This window comes from Scylla paramamosain, chromosome 14, assembly GCF_035594125.1.
Source record: "Scylla paramamosain isolate STU-SP2022 chromosome 14, ASM3559412v1, whole genome shotgun sequence".
Classification (NCBI taxonomy): Eukaryota; Metazoa; Arthropoda; class Malacostraca; order Decapoda; family Portunidae; genus Scylla; species Scylla paramamosain.
The window spans coordinates 16,607,747-16,624,775 of record NC_087164.1 but is presented as its reverse complement, the minus strand read 5'-3'; the positions used below and the strand labels follow the sequence as shown (position 1 = coordinate 16,624,775).

Below are 17,029 nucleotides of genomic sequence, written 5' to 3'. Positions count from 1 at the left end.
AAAAAAATGTTACCTGTTTTATATTTCGAAAACACACACACACACACACACACACACACAGTTTATTTGATTACTGCTTTGGAATAAACTCCTTGAACTTGAACACACACACATCGATGATGTATGTGGCCAAGAGTTTTCTTTGATGAAAATGTTGAAATTGACGGGTAGTTGTGCACTTATTATCTTTCTGAAGGTATTGTCCTTATATCTTATCAGGGTTTTATTCTCTTTTCTAAGACAGTGTATTACTGCGTCGAAGTTGGTCACATTCGCTAGATCGCGATTTTGGATCCTAGACTTTTCTTCAGTAGTGGGTAGGTAATACCTTTTGATATATATATATATATATATATATATATATATATATATATATATATATATATATATATATATATATATATATATATATATATATATATATATATATATATATATATATATATATATATATATATATATATATATAATATTTGCTCATTGTTCTATGTATTCTTGTACTTTCATTTTACTTGTTCCTCTGCTTCGTATTATATTCTGTTCAATTTTTCCTGTTTTTGCTAATGGGCCAGATAGAGTTCTCCGCATTGTTCTCCGTAACTGTTTCCGTGCTGACTCCTCGCCAGGTCAAACTCTTTTGATTCTATTGACATTTACGTTTCCTTCTTGCTGAAAGTTAACTTGCATTCAGATTGTTCTTATACGGGAGACTGTTCCAATTCCTCAAACTTCTGACCCCATAGCTTTGATTTCCTGTTGTTCTGAATCTGAGTATTTCCTTAACTAGAGGATTCAGAAGCATTTATCTGCTCACAGTTTTCTTTCTGATCGTCAATATGGATTCATTAAAGAACGATGAACGATCCACTGGCGATCTCCAAGCTTGCTTTACTAGATCCTGGCCTTCCTCTTTTCGGAATTTCAGTTAGAGTTTTGCATTGCCTAACCAGTTTTGATTGGCGTAAATCTTTTAATTTCAAAGCTTTCCCCATATGGTTTCTTTGCATTTTTACCTCAACTTTATTTTCCAGCTGTTCTATAGCTGCTGTGGTAGAGGCCATTGTTCTGATAAGCATATTAACAGTGGTGTTCCACAAGGCTCTGTCTTACTATCATCTACTCTTTGTTCATAAATTATCTCAGGCAGACTTCTCCCCCTATCCATTCACATATTGATGTACCCTGCATTTCCGAGTTATTTGCCACAAGCCCAGATCAACAGGAATTCACGCAGAAAAGCCGAACAACGCTTAATTTCTGACCGTTCTGTAATTTCTGAACTGGGCAGGACAAACCTTGTTGTTCAGTCTCCCTCCCCCCTGAAAAAAAAAAAAAAAAAATCCTTCATCCATCTACTCGACACAACCTTGCAGACTGTAGGAGGAGGCAGTAGACACCTGCCGAAACGATAATTACTCCCAGTGAGGTCTAAAGCACTGTTCTGGAGGTGCTGTGAACTTATCATTAAACACAGCTGTGACCTCACAGAACGTTTCCCTTTGTGTCTCACAACACAAGGGGGCAGTCACAGCCTGCCCTCTAAAGACAACTCTCTTCCTCCACACAAAACTACAAGCACCTAATAACACACACACTCTTCACTCAAAAATTTTAAAATCATCATGGCGACTCCTACACCAGCCTCGGAGTCGCCATCTGGGGAGGGGACCATAAATGTCCCCAGGTCGGACTGCCTTTCTGTCGACGACCCTAAGTGTCTTGACACCCCCCTCAACTTTTTCTTCATTAACTTCTGCAACATTTGCGGTCTAAGATCTAATTTTCAATCTGTAGAACACCACCTCTCCTCTTCTAAACCTTATCTTCTTTTCCTCACTGAAACTCAGGTGTCTGAGGTAACTGACAGTAGCCCCTTTTCTGTTCCCTCCTACTTTCTCTATCCTCATTTTCGATCCAAAGCTGGATGCTGCGTTTATGTGCGCAATGACTTAACCTGCTCTCGTGCCCACGCTCTTGAATCTTCCGAGTTTTCCACCATCTGGCTACGACTACAGAGTCACTTTCATACTAAATTTATCTGTGCCATATACCTCTCACCTAACTCCTCTGATTATAATAAATTCTTTGACTACTTAACTTCCAAAGTGGAGTGCATTCTGACCCTCTTCCCTTTTGCAGAGATCTCCATTCTTGGAGACTTCAATGTTCACCACCAGCTTTGGCTTTCCTCTCCCTTCACTGACCATCCTGGTGAACTAGCCTACAACTTTGCTATCCTCCATGACCTAGAGCAATTGGTGCAACATCCTACTCGTATTCCTGACCGTCTTGGAGATACGCCCAACATTCTTGACCTTTTCCTGACCTCTAATCCTTCTGCTTGTGCTGTCACCCTTTCTTCTCCGTTGGGCTCCTCCGATCACAATCTCATATTTTTATCTTGTCCTATCGCTCCAGTCCCTCCTCAGGATCCCCCTAAGCGAAGGTGCCTCTGGCGTTTTGCCTCTGCTAGTTGGGGGGACCTGAGGAGGTATTTTGCTGACTTTCCTTGGAATGACTACTACTTCCGTGTCAGATACCTGTCTTTGTGTGCTGAGCGCATAACATAGGTGATAGTGTCTGGCATGGAGGCGTACATTCCTCACTCTTTTTCTCGTCCTAAACCTTCTAAACCTTGGTTTAACACAGCTTGTTCTCGTGCTATACATGATAGAGAGGTGGCCCACAAAAGGTACTTAAGCCTTCCATCACCAGAATCTCATGCACTTTATATTTCTGCCCGGAACCATGCCAAGTCTGTTCTCCAACTAGCCAAAAACTCCTTCATTAACAGAAAATGTCAAAACCTTTCAAGATCTAACTCCCCTCGTGATTTCTGGCATCTAGCCAAAAATATCTCCAATAACTTTGCTTCTTCTTTCCCTCCTCTATTTCAACCAGATGGTACCACTGCTATCACATCTATTTCTAAAGCTGAACTCTTCGCTCAAACCTTTGCTAAAAACTCTACCTTGGACGATTCTGGGCTTGTTCCTCCCTCTCCTCCACCCTCTGACTACTTCATGCCACGTATTAAAATTCTTTGCAATGATGTTTTCCATGCCCTCGCTGGCCTAAATCTTCGGAAGGCTTATGGACCTGATGGGGTCCCTCGTATTGTTCTCCGAAACTGTGTCTCCGTGCTTGCACCTTGCCTAGTCAAACTCTTTCAGCTCTGTCTGTCAACATCTACCTTTCCTTCTTGCTGGAAGTTTGCCTGTTCCTAAAAAGGGTGACCGTTTTAATTCCTCAAATTACCGTCCTATTGCTTTAATTTCCTGCCTATCTAAAGTTTTTGAATCTATCCTCAACAGGAAGATTCTTAAACATCTATCACTTCACATGTCTGGGGGGGTTCCACTCATACTGCTCTTCTAGACAGGGTGGAATCAAAAGCTTTTAGTCTCATCAACTCCTCTCCTCTAACTGACTGTCTTCAGCCTCTCTCTCACCGCCGCAATGTTGCATATCTAGCTGTCTTCTACCGCTATTTTCATGCTAACTGCTCTTCTGATCTTGCTAACTGCATGCCTCCCCTCCTCCCATGGCCTCGCTGCACAAGACTTTCTTCTTTCTCTCATCCCTATTCTGTCCACCTCTCTAACGCAAGAGTTAACCAGTATTCTCAATCATTCATCCCTTTCTCTGGTAAACTCTGGAACTCCCTGCCTGCTTCTGTATTTCCACCTTCCTATAACTTGAATTCCTTCAAGAGGGAGGTTTCAAGACACTTATTCATCAATTTTTGACCACTGCTTTGACCCTTTTATGGGAGTGGCATTTCAGTAGGCATTTTTTTTTATTAGATTTTTGTTGCCCTTGGCCAATGTCCTTCCTACATAAAAAAAAAAAAAAGACAACAATCTCCTCTTTCTCACTGACACTATTACTCCCATCTCTTGCTTCGAACATATTTTGGCTGTTATTTATTAAAGATCTCAACTGGTAATTTCATGTCTCATCTTTTGCTGAAACTGTTTCCATGAAGTTGGATGTTCTGTGTCCTCTCCGCCAATTCTATCTTTCTCAGAAATACTAATTCTATATAGAGGCCTTAGCCATCATTGTATGGAGTACGGCCCCGATAATGAAGAGGAAGGAGGCTCCACTCCGCCTTCCACACAGCTTTACTAAGGGGCGTGGAATCTAAAGCTTTTCACCTTTTTGAGCTCTCTTAACCTCTACCATAATGTTGCATCTCTTGCTATCCTCAACCGTTATTTCATTTGTTACTGATTTTCTGAACTTGCTAACTGCATTCCTCCCTACTTTCCGCGATCTCGTTGTACAACACATTTTACTTTCGTTCATCTCCGTGCCATGTCATTCTTATTTAAATAGGAATACTCTGGTTTCTTATGATTACTTAATGATTTTGGTAGAAATAAAGTAAATTTGTCGCACGCTCCAAAAGAAAATGGACCAATCAACAAGTGAGAGAATCGTCAGCGCGGGTGTTGCGTTCGCGTGTCCTTAGGCGGCAAAATTGCTATGGCGGAGTTGGTGGAATATTTAAGTCAGACTCAGAGTAGCCTTGTTTGTTATTAATTCCTGTCAAGTCAATGTTTCATCTTTAGTATTTCCACTGTGTTGTGGGGGTAATACCAAACACTTTTCATGCCGTTTGAAATCATATTGTTGTCATGTCATGGTGTGTCCACATCCACCGCCGTGCAGCATCCATCCCTTCTTTCCCACTAACACTGGCAACTTTCTCAGGATACCTTTCAAAAATAGAAAAAAAAAAAGAAAAAGAAAACAAGGAAACCAGTACTGATAAAGATGAATGAATATTAAAACATTTTATTGAAAATCAGTACGAAAGACAAAGAATATGTGGCAGAAGGTTAAGTCCCATACTAGTACGTATAGTATTAAGATGTACACTATTATTACATTGCAGAGTGCGTAATGCTGGTCGGCACCCAGGAGGAAGGAGCCGCTTCGTGTTTGTGGCTCGTATAATAATATGCTACATAGTAAAAGATTAAAGTTTATTAAGAAAGATCAGAGAGAAAGTACGTATCACATATCAAGAAATGAGTTCCTTGCCTGAAGGCATGAGGACCTCTGATCTGAAGAAGGGTCCAATGGTCGCCCGCCGTGCACACTGGCGGGTCACGCTATTGATCTACAATTTTAACAGTTTGGTAGTGCTCTTATTGTTATAATACAAAAATAATTCATTTGATTTTTGAGGTGATATGGTACATACAATGTACAAGTTAAATATCCTTGGAAGAAGGATTTCATAATACATTGAGTATGACTATTTGGCATCTCGAAAAACCCGACATATTATTACAGGTTGAACCTCACCCCAGAGTGAGTTCAAAGCTTGAAAAGCCATTGGTGGTGGCGAGGCGAGTGAGAGGGGTGCCATCCGTCGTGAGGGCCGTCAGCCACTCTCCTCGCCTCACTCCACACACCTGCCGTCAACTCCTTTAGGCAAGAATACACAACACCAGAAAAAAAAAAAAAACTTGGCAAAAGTGCGTGATGTGCCCTTTAAAAAAGATGGGCCAAAAAATCCTAAGACCTTATTTTTTTTCTGAGTGTTCGAAATCATATTGTAAGAAGTAACTCATACAAACAGGTACAAATTGTAGCACATTGTGAATTACAGTCTTACCAAACACGGTTGTTTAACAAACTGGTCTTTCTGGATATGAACCAAACAACACATTAGGTAACAACCCTGGCACAGAGGTAGTTTTGGAATAAGTGAACAATGGATGAAAAATATTATTCTGTACTTAAATTTTCATGTACCTCCCGTCTAATGAATGTAACTTTAAAAAAACTACGAAACGTGAGTCGTTTGTCACATAAGCTAGAATTTCATGTGCCTGAACTTACACAAGAACACACTAACTCCAGAAAACGTCAGCTTCAGCTTGTCATCCAAACGTGGATTAAAGCCGTGATAAGGAGACGGTGGTAGTGCTTGTGTAGTGAGTGGCGGCCTGGTGGTGGTGAGTGGGCGGCCCGCGCGAGGCCGAGCTGTGTGCAGCTCTCAGCCAGCAGTGTGGTGACGCCTCAGCGCTTCTTACTGCTTTCATATCAAAGGCGCGGGACTGAACTCAGCTTTTAGAACTAAATCAATGAGAATAGGGAATGCCTACTGGGAGAGTCAGTAACAGCCAGATTGATAAGAGCTGGAAAGTAATTGCATATGTAGGAAAACAACCGGTATGAAGCAAGACCAGCTACCCGGTATACTAGCCCTTAAGTTGCCAGTGCTTCCCCGTCTCTGGCCCCGCTGAACCTCCGAGACCGACCTTTACTCTGACTATGAAATTCCCGTGAAAATTAAGAACTCGTTCCTTTGTGTTCCAAGAAGCATAATGAAAAAGCCTCATTCAGCGGACAATAGCAAGCCGTTGACATTGATGCTCCCCAGTTCGGAGAGGCGCTTTCTGTGGGAGTCTGAATCGTCGTCTCTAACGAGCAAAACTTCCCTCAGCCTACTATTGTCGAGCATTTCGAGTTAAGGAACTGTAATTGTAGGTCTTGTCTATTCGCTGTCCTTTACTGGGGGCGCTATTTGTGTCTCATATATATGTTCGTCTTTTGCTTTTTTTTTTTTTTTTTTTCTCCGGCATTTCCGCTTCCCTTGCTTGGCACTGTCCTGTCTGGCTTGGCTAAGGGTTCTGGGTGTGGCGGTGAGAAGTGATCACACGGTTCCCCCTAAGCAGTCGGGTCAGTGGTGCTTGTCATCCTCGTGGACGTGATGGACACATGCAGGTCGTTCCCCGGTTTGCATTTTAGACTTTCTTCTTGAGGCTGGCCAGTTGTTCCGGCAGTGTCTCCTCTTCCGCCGCGTACCGCTTCTGCACGCCGCCCCTCCTCTGCATCCTTTCACTCCTCAGCTCTTCCTCCATATCTTGGTTCTACACGGGGGAGAGAAAGAAAAAACGATCACGTGAAAACAAAGCCCATGTAGAAAACGCATTGAAATTGTTATTTTATGAATATGTGGCACTGTAATGTAAGTGTGCGCGCACACACACACACACACACACACACACACACACACACACACACACACACACACACACGTGAAGTCAATGTGTAAATATTCTTATGCCCGCATCGACACACATACGCTGCATAATTCGTACAAAGAAGAACGAGGGAGAGAGAAAAAAGTCAAACTAAAAAAAAAAAAAGAAAAAAAAAACGCGTACCAATTTTAAATAATCCAACAAAGAATAATGTGCTTAACACATCTTCTCTTAGTGTGTGTATATGTTTATGAGTGAGCGTGAGCGTGCGTGTTTGAGTGTGTATGCTCCCAATCAATACGTCGATGGAGGTAGTGACGTCACGCGCCCTTCACCAGTAACGTAGTGGTGGTTGTGCGTCACGAGACATCTCAGCCAATCCCTAGCCGTCTTCTCATTGACGTCAGGCGGCGCTCGAGTCAAGGCACCTCAAGTATGCATCTCGGATACTCTCACCGCATTGCACTTGAGAGAGAGAGAGAGAGAGAGAGAGAGAGAGAGAGAGAGAGAGAGAGAGAGAGAGAGAGAGAGAGAGAGAGAGAGAGAGAGAGAGAGAGAGAGAGAGAGAGAGAGAATTTCATTATACAAAGCAAGTGTACAAGATTTCAGAGTGCTTTGTGTTGCCTTAAGCAAAAGTGAGAAGAAGAAAAAGAAGAAGAAGAAGAAGAAGAAGAAGAAGAAGAAAAAGAAGAAGAAAAAAAAAGAAGAAAATGAACTGCCCATAACGCTAAAATCTGTATTCTTAAACTCTCGTTCTCATATCAGGACTGCTTTTAAAGGCCATAGAGATGAGTAGTCAATCTGTCATGGCTATTTTTTTCCCTATTAGTGGCGCAGAAACCTTGTTGAACTCTCACTATTGAATAATAAAAAAAAAAAAAAACACCCTCGAAAATCCTTAACTTTTTTTTACTAGACCCTGCTAAAAAGAAGTCGAGCTAAGATGTTGAAATGTATAAAAATAAGTACGTGAGTTGTGTGAGCGTGAAGAAATGTCGACTTATAGTAGGTAGACATCTTTCCCACACTTTCGTTTCTTTCCATGACCTACATACAGTACCGCAGTTCGTCACGCACCGTGGCATGTGAGGCATGTATGGATAGTGTCAAGTAGAGCCAGGAACGTTTAGAAACTGATGTGGTATGTTTCCTTGGTGCTCAAATCTTGTCTCCTTACCCATCGAGGGACACGTAATAGTAGGTATTTAACTAATGATGTGACTTATATAAGATAGACATAAGTGGCTCCATGTAACCTTGACAAGTTGTTCGTATATGTTTATGTGTCTCTTGTGGAGCTGATTATGTGTCGAAGTTTCCGTCAAGCATTGTTCTCACGGGAAGGAAGAGCGAGGGGGCGAGTCAATACCAAGCGGAAGGCGAGGGCCGTGCGGTAGCGTAGGTGGAGCGGGAGCAGCCATCCTCTTTAAACTCGTGGTGTGGGCGGAGCTGATATCAAGTGTTCAAATTTAAAGCACTTGCCGCACTCACCCACTCCCTCCTGTCCTCAGCTTGACTCCCTTCTCTCTCTCTAGCTCTTCTAGTGACATCCAACCTCCCCCGACCTCAAGTCCCACACAAGGCTCCCTCAGAGTCTCTAAGGCCCCAGCGATTGGTCGTGGAGTTGCGGGGTGCAGCGAGGAGTGGCAGCGGTCACCCACCCACACTATGGACCCCAACAGGTTGTTCCTCTGCCTCTTCAGGTCCTGGAACCCTTAAAGCCACCAACCATCCATACCATCACATTTGCTTCACTTCCTTCCGCTGTTCACCTTCCTCTTTAATCTTATTGACCTTTTTGCGGATGTGCTAGGTAGCAGGATGGCAGGGCGCAGCAAGTAAGAGCTTAGAGAGGGCTAGGGGTATAAGGGTGATGGCTAGGTGGCATGAAGGGTTCAGCTTTAACTCGTGTGCGTGGGAGGCGGCCCTGGTGCCTACACGGGAATATTTGGCAGCTCGGCCATTGCGGGGGAGGAAGAATATTGCCTGCCTGCTGAAAGGGGTTAAGGCCGCCATGTCAGGTGGTCGTGCCCGCTGTTACCGGTGCTGGCTCGCGGAAGGGCCGCTAAGAGGGTGCCCTTACAGTGGAGAGGATCTTCGTGCCCTGGGTAATGAGTGAGTGTTTCTTAACTTAAATGATTAAGCTCTGAACCATAATAAAAACTGCTGACACGCGAATGTAGAAAGCATGTAATTCCTGAATGGAGCAAACTGTCGGCTGTTGATGATAAATGAGCTGGTGCGTCACCTCTCCATTAGGCGTCCAAGAAGATAAGTGTGCAAAGCTGGCTGACTACACTGCCTGATATACCGCTTATATGGACTTATATGGACGAGGTGTGTGTGTGTGTGTTTGTGTGTGTGTGTGTGTGTGTGTGTGTGTGTGTGTGTGTGTGTGTGTGTGTGTGTGTGTGTGTGTGTGTTGCGTTCATCTGCGTACAATCCACGCAATGCAACATGTAGAAAGGAAATTTGCGAGTGCTGTCGGGCACGGTGATGTAATGGAGCTCTGAGTCTCTACCCGAAGTGTCAACCAATGGAGTGCCGGCGTTGAACTTTAGCCGTGTTTTTTTTTCTTTTTTCTTTTTTTTTTTTTTTTGTTTGTTTGAGCAGGGTGGCGTGGCGTGGCGTGGCCGGGTCACTAGGGCAAGGGAGACAGACATTCGTACGTCACCAAACCATCTGACAAATGTCGCCACGTATCCCGCTGCTCTACATCCTGGAACGGTTACACGCTTCCGCCTGCACATATTTTTCCTTTCGCTCTTCCTTATCATTATGTTTTTTTTTTTGTATCGTGCTTGACGCAATTATGAAATGAGGAAATTAGTCGGTGTAAAATATGTTTTTTAATATACTAACATTCCCCGTCTGAAGAGAGACACATGAAAGGTTCAGCCTGTATACATTCTTGAGACTCCCGCCAGCTCGCCGTGACACGCAGGATCAATATTGGGCGGCACAAGGCTGCTTCCCCACGAGGTCTTGATAGACGTGTCACCCCACACGGCACCAGGCACTACAGGCTGACACGGCTCACTTTTCGGCCTTCCACGACACAAAGGATAAGTGGAAGCATGCACGCCAACTTTTTTTTTTTTTTTTTTAATAAACTTGACTGAGACACGTCAGGGACTTGAAGTGAAAATCGTTAAGAAAAGGCAGTAAATTATCGTTTTGGTAAAAGAAGAAGACAAAGAAGGAGAAGAAGAAGAAAATGAAGAAGAAGAAGAAGAAGAAGAAGAAGAAGAAGAAGAAGAAGAAGAAGAAAGGAACACTCAAGAAGAAAGGACATGTCAAGGAATGCAAAGTGAAATTCGTCAAGGAAAAAAAAAAAAAACAAATTATCGTTTTAGTAGAATAAAAGAAGAAACGAGGACTGTTGATACCAATCTTTTGTTTGTTTGAATTACTGGAGACTGATTTAGGGCTCTTCAGCGCGGCCTTTCAAGCAGGTCAAAGCCAGTCTTGAATACAGGGAGTCCATTCTGGATTGTGGAGTGTGATGAACAGGTTGTTAATAACAGAAAAACGTGTCTCCGGCAAGGTGATGTGTTGAAACATAAGAACTTACAACCCATCGACCCACACGAGAGAGAGAGAGAGAGAGAGAGAGAGAGAGAGAGAGAGAGAGAGAGAGAGAGAGAGAGAGAGAGAGAGAGAGAGAGAGAGAGAGAGACGATAGCACGCTGACGTCAGACTTTGTTATCAGGGCAAGGAATTATGAAAGAGATTCTCTACGATTCAACCTTGTTGGTATGCCAGATATAGAACTCTCGCCAGGACTAAGAACGTGCGGACGAGAACAAAAGATAGATCGATAGATAGGTGGGTATATAGGTAAAAAGATAGATCGTAGATAGTGAAGTAGATAGATGGATAGATAAGCATATAGATAAAAATAAGTTGTAGTTAGGTATGTAGATAGACAGACAGGCAGACAGACAAACAGACAGATAGACAGATAGATAGATACGGTGGTTCGTTTTAATGTGATGACTTTAGCACAGTAGGAGTCAAAATCGCGTTCCTTCAGGTTACAAGAAGAAAGAAAAGACCACACATACACTTGAGCCTTCCTGTTTGAGTGCTGATAACTATAGAAAGGCTCGGTGAATGATGAACTACTTTATGCGTGTTATACTGTTGTAGTGGGTAAGCATTGGGTAAGATGTGGCTCCTGACTTGGGATTCTGTTGCTCTGTTATTGAGTTAAGAGAACTGTATATGTTTTGTTGTGACTTGATTGGTAATTAATTGTCAAGTAACCTTCCACACTAGACTTTTGGTGTGCTTAGTGCTTTCTCTCACCCTGAAGTCATCTGGTCTAGTTTAAGTCCATGAGTTGTCAGGAATTGTAGGGTTGTTTGCAGATTAGAGGACATAACATTAAGGGAAAGCGCTAAACACAGTGAGAATGAAAGTGCGACGTTATTCTACTTGTGGCGATAACCTAAAACGTGTTAATGTCATGTCGATACTCTCTCTCTCTCTCTCTCTCTCTCTCTCTCTCTCTCTCTCTCTCTCTCTCTCTCTCTCTCTCTCTCTCTCTCTCACAACAAGTAAGGTCAGCCCTACTCACCCTTCGCGCCTCACGCTCGCGGTCCAGGAACTTCTTGAGCGTCTCGTAGTGGCTTCTCAGGTACTGTGAGGTCGTCGCAGACTGCACGCTGCTCTTGGGGGAGGGCGTTGCGTCGCTGCTCGTCACCTCGTTGTTGTTGGTGCCACTGGGAGCTTTGCTGATTGACGTCTTCTTCTCCTCGGGCTTCTGTGTAGTCCTCACGCTTGTGTCAACCTGTACCTGCTTCTGTTGCTTCTTGTTGGCTTCTCTCTGAAGGAGGAACAAACAGATGAAGGACTGAGTGGATTGAGTTGGATGGTTCATATATTTCTCACGACTTGATGTGATAATGCACGCATGAACCTGGTGACTGTTACTTCATCTACCTTATCGTCTTCGGGTTGAGTAGTGATGGTGCGTGCGAAGACAGGTCGTCTGACAGAGGTGGCGGGGATGTCATATGCTTCCTCCTTCTGTCCCTGGCCCAGGATGCTTCCCGCCACAGACATGCGGCCGCCGAGCACTGGCATGGTGGACTTCTTCCTAATCGTCTTGCCCATGAGAGCGTGTAGCTGGTTCTCTGTGTTGTCCTCCATCTTGGCCTTGCGCTCCATGTTCTCCAGGTCCTCCAGTGAGTATCTGTACGGGGCAGAACTACGCAACAGTCCCACGTTGTTCAGCAGGAACGCTATCCGGTATTGTCATGAGAAGATGTACTATTGGGAAAATTCTAACTTGGTATAAATCTGAGTGATGAAAACGCAAAACTGTGTGTGTGTGTGTGTGTGTGTGTGTGTGTGTGTGTGTGTGTGTGTGTGTGTGTGTGTGTGTGTGTGTGTGTGTGCATGTATGTTTTATCTATTGTCAAAAGATTCACCAGTTTTGTTTTTTTCCTTTCATACTTTTCTTCTACCTGGTTAGGGTTTTTCCCAATAGCAAGAAAGAACATGAAGAAAAGCAAGGAAGAAGCGGGAGGCGAGGTAATGAAATTGGTCGAGGTGATTTGAAGTGAAAGACGAGACGGGTCAGCACTCAGCTCACCTGCCGGAGTGCTGGCTGTGCTGGTTATTGAAGAACAGCTGCATCATGGGGGAGTCGTCGTTGGGGTTTGGCTCCAGCACGTCATCGGTGGCCATTTCGTTGTACCAGATGCCGTCATCGTCACTGTACGTGTCGTAATCGAGGATGTCGTCGAAAGCAGCAGTGAGCCACGCCGCCACAGCCTCCTGAAGGAGACAGAGGGCGTGAGTGCATTAGTTGTGCTTGTAAATTCTCTCTCTCTCTCTCTCTCTCTCTCTCTCTCTCTCTCTCTCTCTCTCTCTCTCCCCCTGGGCTTACCTTGTTTATTCTGGGTCGCTGGGCCGCGTAGGTGTAGCGGGTGGTGGGATCGTACTCAGGCACAGCGTATTGGTCGTCCATCGGGTACCCTCCAAGGTAGTCGACGAGACCTGCATCACGTCCCCACCCGCTGCTCCTCCCGGCGGTCCCTCGGGTATAGGGGTAGGCTAGGCTGGGCCCCGTCACGGTCAGCATGAGTAGTGACGTCACTACCCTCATGGCCTCCATCTGTAGGGACACCAAGAAGACCTCATTGAGTTCTCGTCGTCAAAGATAACTAGCTGTCACCAGGGTAATGCGAGAATAATTTTTCCATCCGTCTACGTCACAGTTACCGCTGAGGATTGAGAACCAGCTTGTGATGATTCAAAATGTGTGGCACCAACGAGTATCATTAAGGAACTCGAGGGAAGAACAAACAGTAGCAAACCTGTTGGCCCTTACGAGGCTGTTCGTCGGAATGTTCAGACCCGAGAATGAGATGAAAGAAAGAATCGTATTTCTTGCCCCAGTGTATACGTACAGGAGCAACAAGTACTAGCACTACATCACCAACACTACCGCCAACAACATCAGCAGCAGCAACAACTGTCACGGGTGGGTGTAAAATCAAGTTTGGGTTGGTTCCTCGCGTCTCGAATCCAGGAGCAGTATTGATGTCTTCTCGTGCTACTGTTGCCACGTGCTATTTTTGGCTGGTCCCGCCTAACAGTGTTCCCGGGGACTGGAGGAAGGAGTAAAAATAGACTCCCCTCCTCTTTGACCTCCAACTCCAGTATTAAGGTCATGACACGGGTGCCCACAAGCCCCAGGGATCCTGGCCACGTAGGCACGCCGCTGGCCGGCGGCTCATAAGCCACCGAGAAAAGCCTTACTTCCTGTCCATTTAAGTACATATCTCCATGTTTAAAATCTGCCTGTAAATAGACCGAAATATAGTATAGTGGTGCAGAGAGAGAGAGAGAGAGAGAGAGAGAGAGAGAGAGAGAGAGAGAGAGAGAGAGAGAGAGAGAGAGAGAGAGAGAGAGAGAGAGATACGGACAATTAGATAGATAGGTACAAATTGGTTCCTCAGTCTGTACTTCAAATGTCCCCAAACCGTATGATGTACTTGGATATATTCGTACAAATGGAAAGAAATGAGCAAGGGCACCGAGGCCAGGGCAACCGTGAACAGTGCCCCACACCAGTTCGTGGCATCCAGGCTCGGCTTGGGTGTCATGATGAGTTGGAGATCCATCCATTATGTTTTTTACAAGTGACCATCAGCCAGCATGCTTGTCGTGGTCTCCGTTCATCAAGAAACATGAATTCCCCGATTGGTTTATGAACATAATAACAATTTCTATGACTGCAAATTCAACTGAGACCATCACTGAGACTGGAACTCGAGGGATCGCTGCAGTGATTGAAAATATTGTTATTGGGATGGAAAATATTCGTTTTATCATATTTTGAATGAGGGAAACTCACACCTTTAGTCAAGCATCAGTATTCCTCATTGCAACATGACCTAAACTTCGTCTCGAGGTTCTGACACAAATCCGGTACTAAAGAAAAGAAATGCAAATTAACCAAGAGCATACCTTGAGCTGTTGGGTCTTGCAGAACTGTTCGGCTTCTTACTTCGTAGCACTTGCTACAAATACACTTTGTTCTTAGTTAGATAATCACAGAAGTATGTTCCTTTCTTGTTGTGGTTTTCTTAAGTTAGGCGGTGACCGCAAGAGACTTGTATCCCTCTTTCTCTCTTCTTGTATGTCCTTGCTCTCAGGTCCTCTCAGCTGGCGACTGGTGCTGGCTGTGGCTGCCTGTCGCTCGTCGCTCTTATATATCCCTGTCCAGTGCGCAGACAACATCCTCCCACGCGCTCCGATTCACACTTCCTTTCATCCGCTCGGGCTGGAAGGCGATGCAAGGACGGCTGCTATTGGCTGGGATCCTGGCGAACTATTGATTACAATAGCAACCGTGCACCAATGGGAAGGCTCGGCGGCTGCTGACGTCAATGTGATTCACCAATCTGAATCGGGAATATACTTCGTTCAGAGAATTTGCTCTTGTTGAGGGGCTTGACGTCACGGGGCTGGGGCAGGATGACATTAGGGTCATGGAAACAAAACTGAGCGGCGAAAGGCTCCCGCTGCCGCTGCTAAAAATAGACCGCAGAAGGTCAACCCACCTGGAGCTTGGTCCTCGGCGCGGGCGACGCCACAGGGTCCCTCCGCCCCCGCACTCCACCCGCATCCACCCGCATCCACCACCACCACCACCACCACCACCACCACCACTAGCAACACCAGCAACACCACCAACACCAACACCATCAACACCAACACCACTATCAACAACGCCAGCGGCACCTGGACCATCATCAACACAACAACCACAATCACCACAACCACCAACACCACCAGTATTATTAGTATCACCATCACCGTCAATAGCAACAACACTACTGGCGTTATCACCAACACCATCAATACTATCTCTATCACCGCCACCACCACCACCACCTACTGACACCAATTGACCACCAACTGACACCAACCAGTACCATCAAGATCACAACCACCACCACCACCACCACCACCATCACCACCACCACCAACAACAACAATAACAACACCACAACCACCACCACTATCACCATCAATTATGACCAGCGTAATCACCACCACCACCACCACTGCTACCATTGCATCCACTTCAACCACCATATGTTTCTATAACCACCACTACCACCACCACATCAGTAACAATAACAACAACAGCAACAACGCTATCATCACCACCGTCACCACCACCATCACCAATATTTGACTGGTGGTGGTGGCGGTGATGGTTGGAATAATACTCAATTGGTGGTGTTTCTGGAGGAACTAATATTTAGATGGTAGTGATGGTGGTGGTAGTGATAATAATATTTATCTGATGGTAGTGGTGGTAGTAGTAATAATAATATTCACCTTTTTATAACTGAATACTGGGAGCAATAGACGTGGAGGACATGTACATGCCATACTGCAATTCGGCAGTCACACCCGTGTATTACTGGCCGGTGCTGAAAAAAAAAAAAAAAAAATTTACAGCTGCGTGCGTGTGGTTTGTGTCGCCTGCCAGGGCCGAGGGTGGAGCAGCAGCAGCAGACTTGTGGGTGGGGATCCTGGAGCCAGACACCTCTCGTCCTGTCCACATTTACTTCCCTCGTCTTTTGGAAAGGGATTGCACGGAGACACATATGCGTTCTTTTCTGATGGTTTAATGGGACCGGGTACTTTCACAGGTGAGAATCTAGACCTCTTAAGTAATCGCTGCAGCCCTAAAGAACTGGTGGGGATCCAATCGAAGGGAGGGTAGAAGGTTGTCTAGATGAGCACGTAGCCGGCTGGTGGTCGCGCCGCCGTGCTGTCGTGCCGTTGATGATGTGAACACCCCTTCCTCGTGACCTTTCAACACACACGGAAATTTTTCTGCTGGAAGTCAAATAATGAGCCGGCAGACAATGGACGAGGCTGTATTGCTTCCATAAATGATAATTGTTATTCTGCGACTTAAAAATGAGCTCAGATTACAGGCCAGCCTTCCGTGACTGGGAAAGCTCTGCCATCCAATCAAAAGAGTGTCTTTGACGAGGGAAGGAAGCGCCTCTCCACCCCATGGCGGCGTAAGGATCGGTGCGGTGGCGGCGGACCGGTGGACGCCACTCGACCCTTGCCTCGCCTCTCCGTCTTCACTGTGCATCGTGGCTCGGGGACTTCAGCCATCAGAAAAAAAGTCTATATATGAGAAAAAACATATACATATTAATAGCTAGCGAATGTTTGCGAGCCACAGGTTTGCGAGCACCGAGGGAAAAATATGTAACCCGGTAATGATGTTTTTAGCCTCGGAGAAAGTATATTATTAGGTAACAAGTCGTTTTGGTCTAAAGGGAAATTACTGATAGCCAATGAATCTTTTAACTATAAGGAAAAATTTGCTTAATATCCGTCGAATATTTTATGAGAGGGACGAAAATATGTATATATAACGCCAACGAAATTCTTGTCTAAAGGGGAAAATATTTTAAACCAACGAATCTTTACTATAAAAGGAAAAATCTGGTAATGTATTGTCAACT

At 44.9% G+C, this 17,029-nt stretch overlaps 1 protein-coding gene across 2 annotated transcripts; it reads right to left on the bottom strand.

Moving 5' to 3' along the window:
- Positions 1-4,787: 4,787 nt before the first annotated feature.
- Positions 4,788-14,722, bottom strand: LOC135106941 (uncharacterized). Of its 2 annotated transcripts, none has more exons than XM_064016396.1 (6): positions 14,493-14,722; positions 12,907-13,134; positions 12,610-12,794; positions 11,955-12,222; positions 11,590-11,838; positions 4,788-6,893 (listed from the first exon to the last, which is right to left on the bottom strand). In XM_064016396.1, exons 2-6 carry the CDS (start codon positions 13,132-13,134, stop codon positions 6,768-6,770), a joined length of 1,056 nt encoding a protein of 351 aa, XP_063872466.1. In that variant the 5' UTR covers positions 14,493-14,722; the 3' UTR covers positions 4,788-6,767. The 2 variants fall into 2 exon arrangements, with proteins under 2 accessions (XP_063872466.1, XP_063872467.1); XM_064016397.1 differs by having other exon boundaries at positions 11,955-12,207; positions 14,493-14,711.
- Between the last annotated feature and the right edge of the window lie 2,307 nt (positions 14,723-17,029).

What these genes read in the sequence shown, in the direction of transcription:
- LOC135106941 (XM_064016396.1), bottom strand. Translation starts at nt 13,134, where the DNA reads ATGGAGGCCATGAGGGTAGTGACGTCACTACTCATGCTGACCGTGACG. An exon ending in CACAGCCAGCACTCCGGCAG is followed by an intron (nt 12,223 to 12,609) that starts GTGAGCTGAGTG and finishes ACTGTTGCGTAG; the next exon opens with TTCTGCCCCGTACAGATACT. An exon ending in GCGAGCGTGAGGCGCGAAGG is followed by an intron (nt 6,894 to 11,589) that starts GTGAGTAGGGCT and finishes TCCCCCGTGTAG; the next exon opens with AACCAAGATATGGAGGAAGA.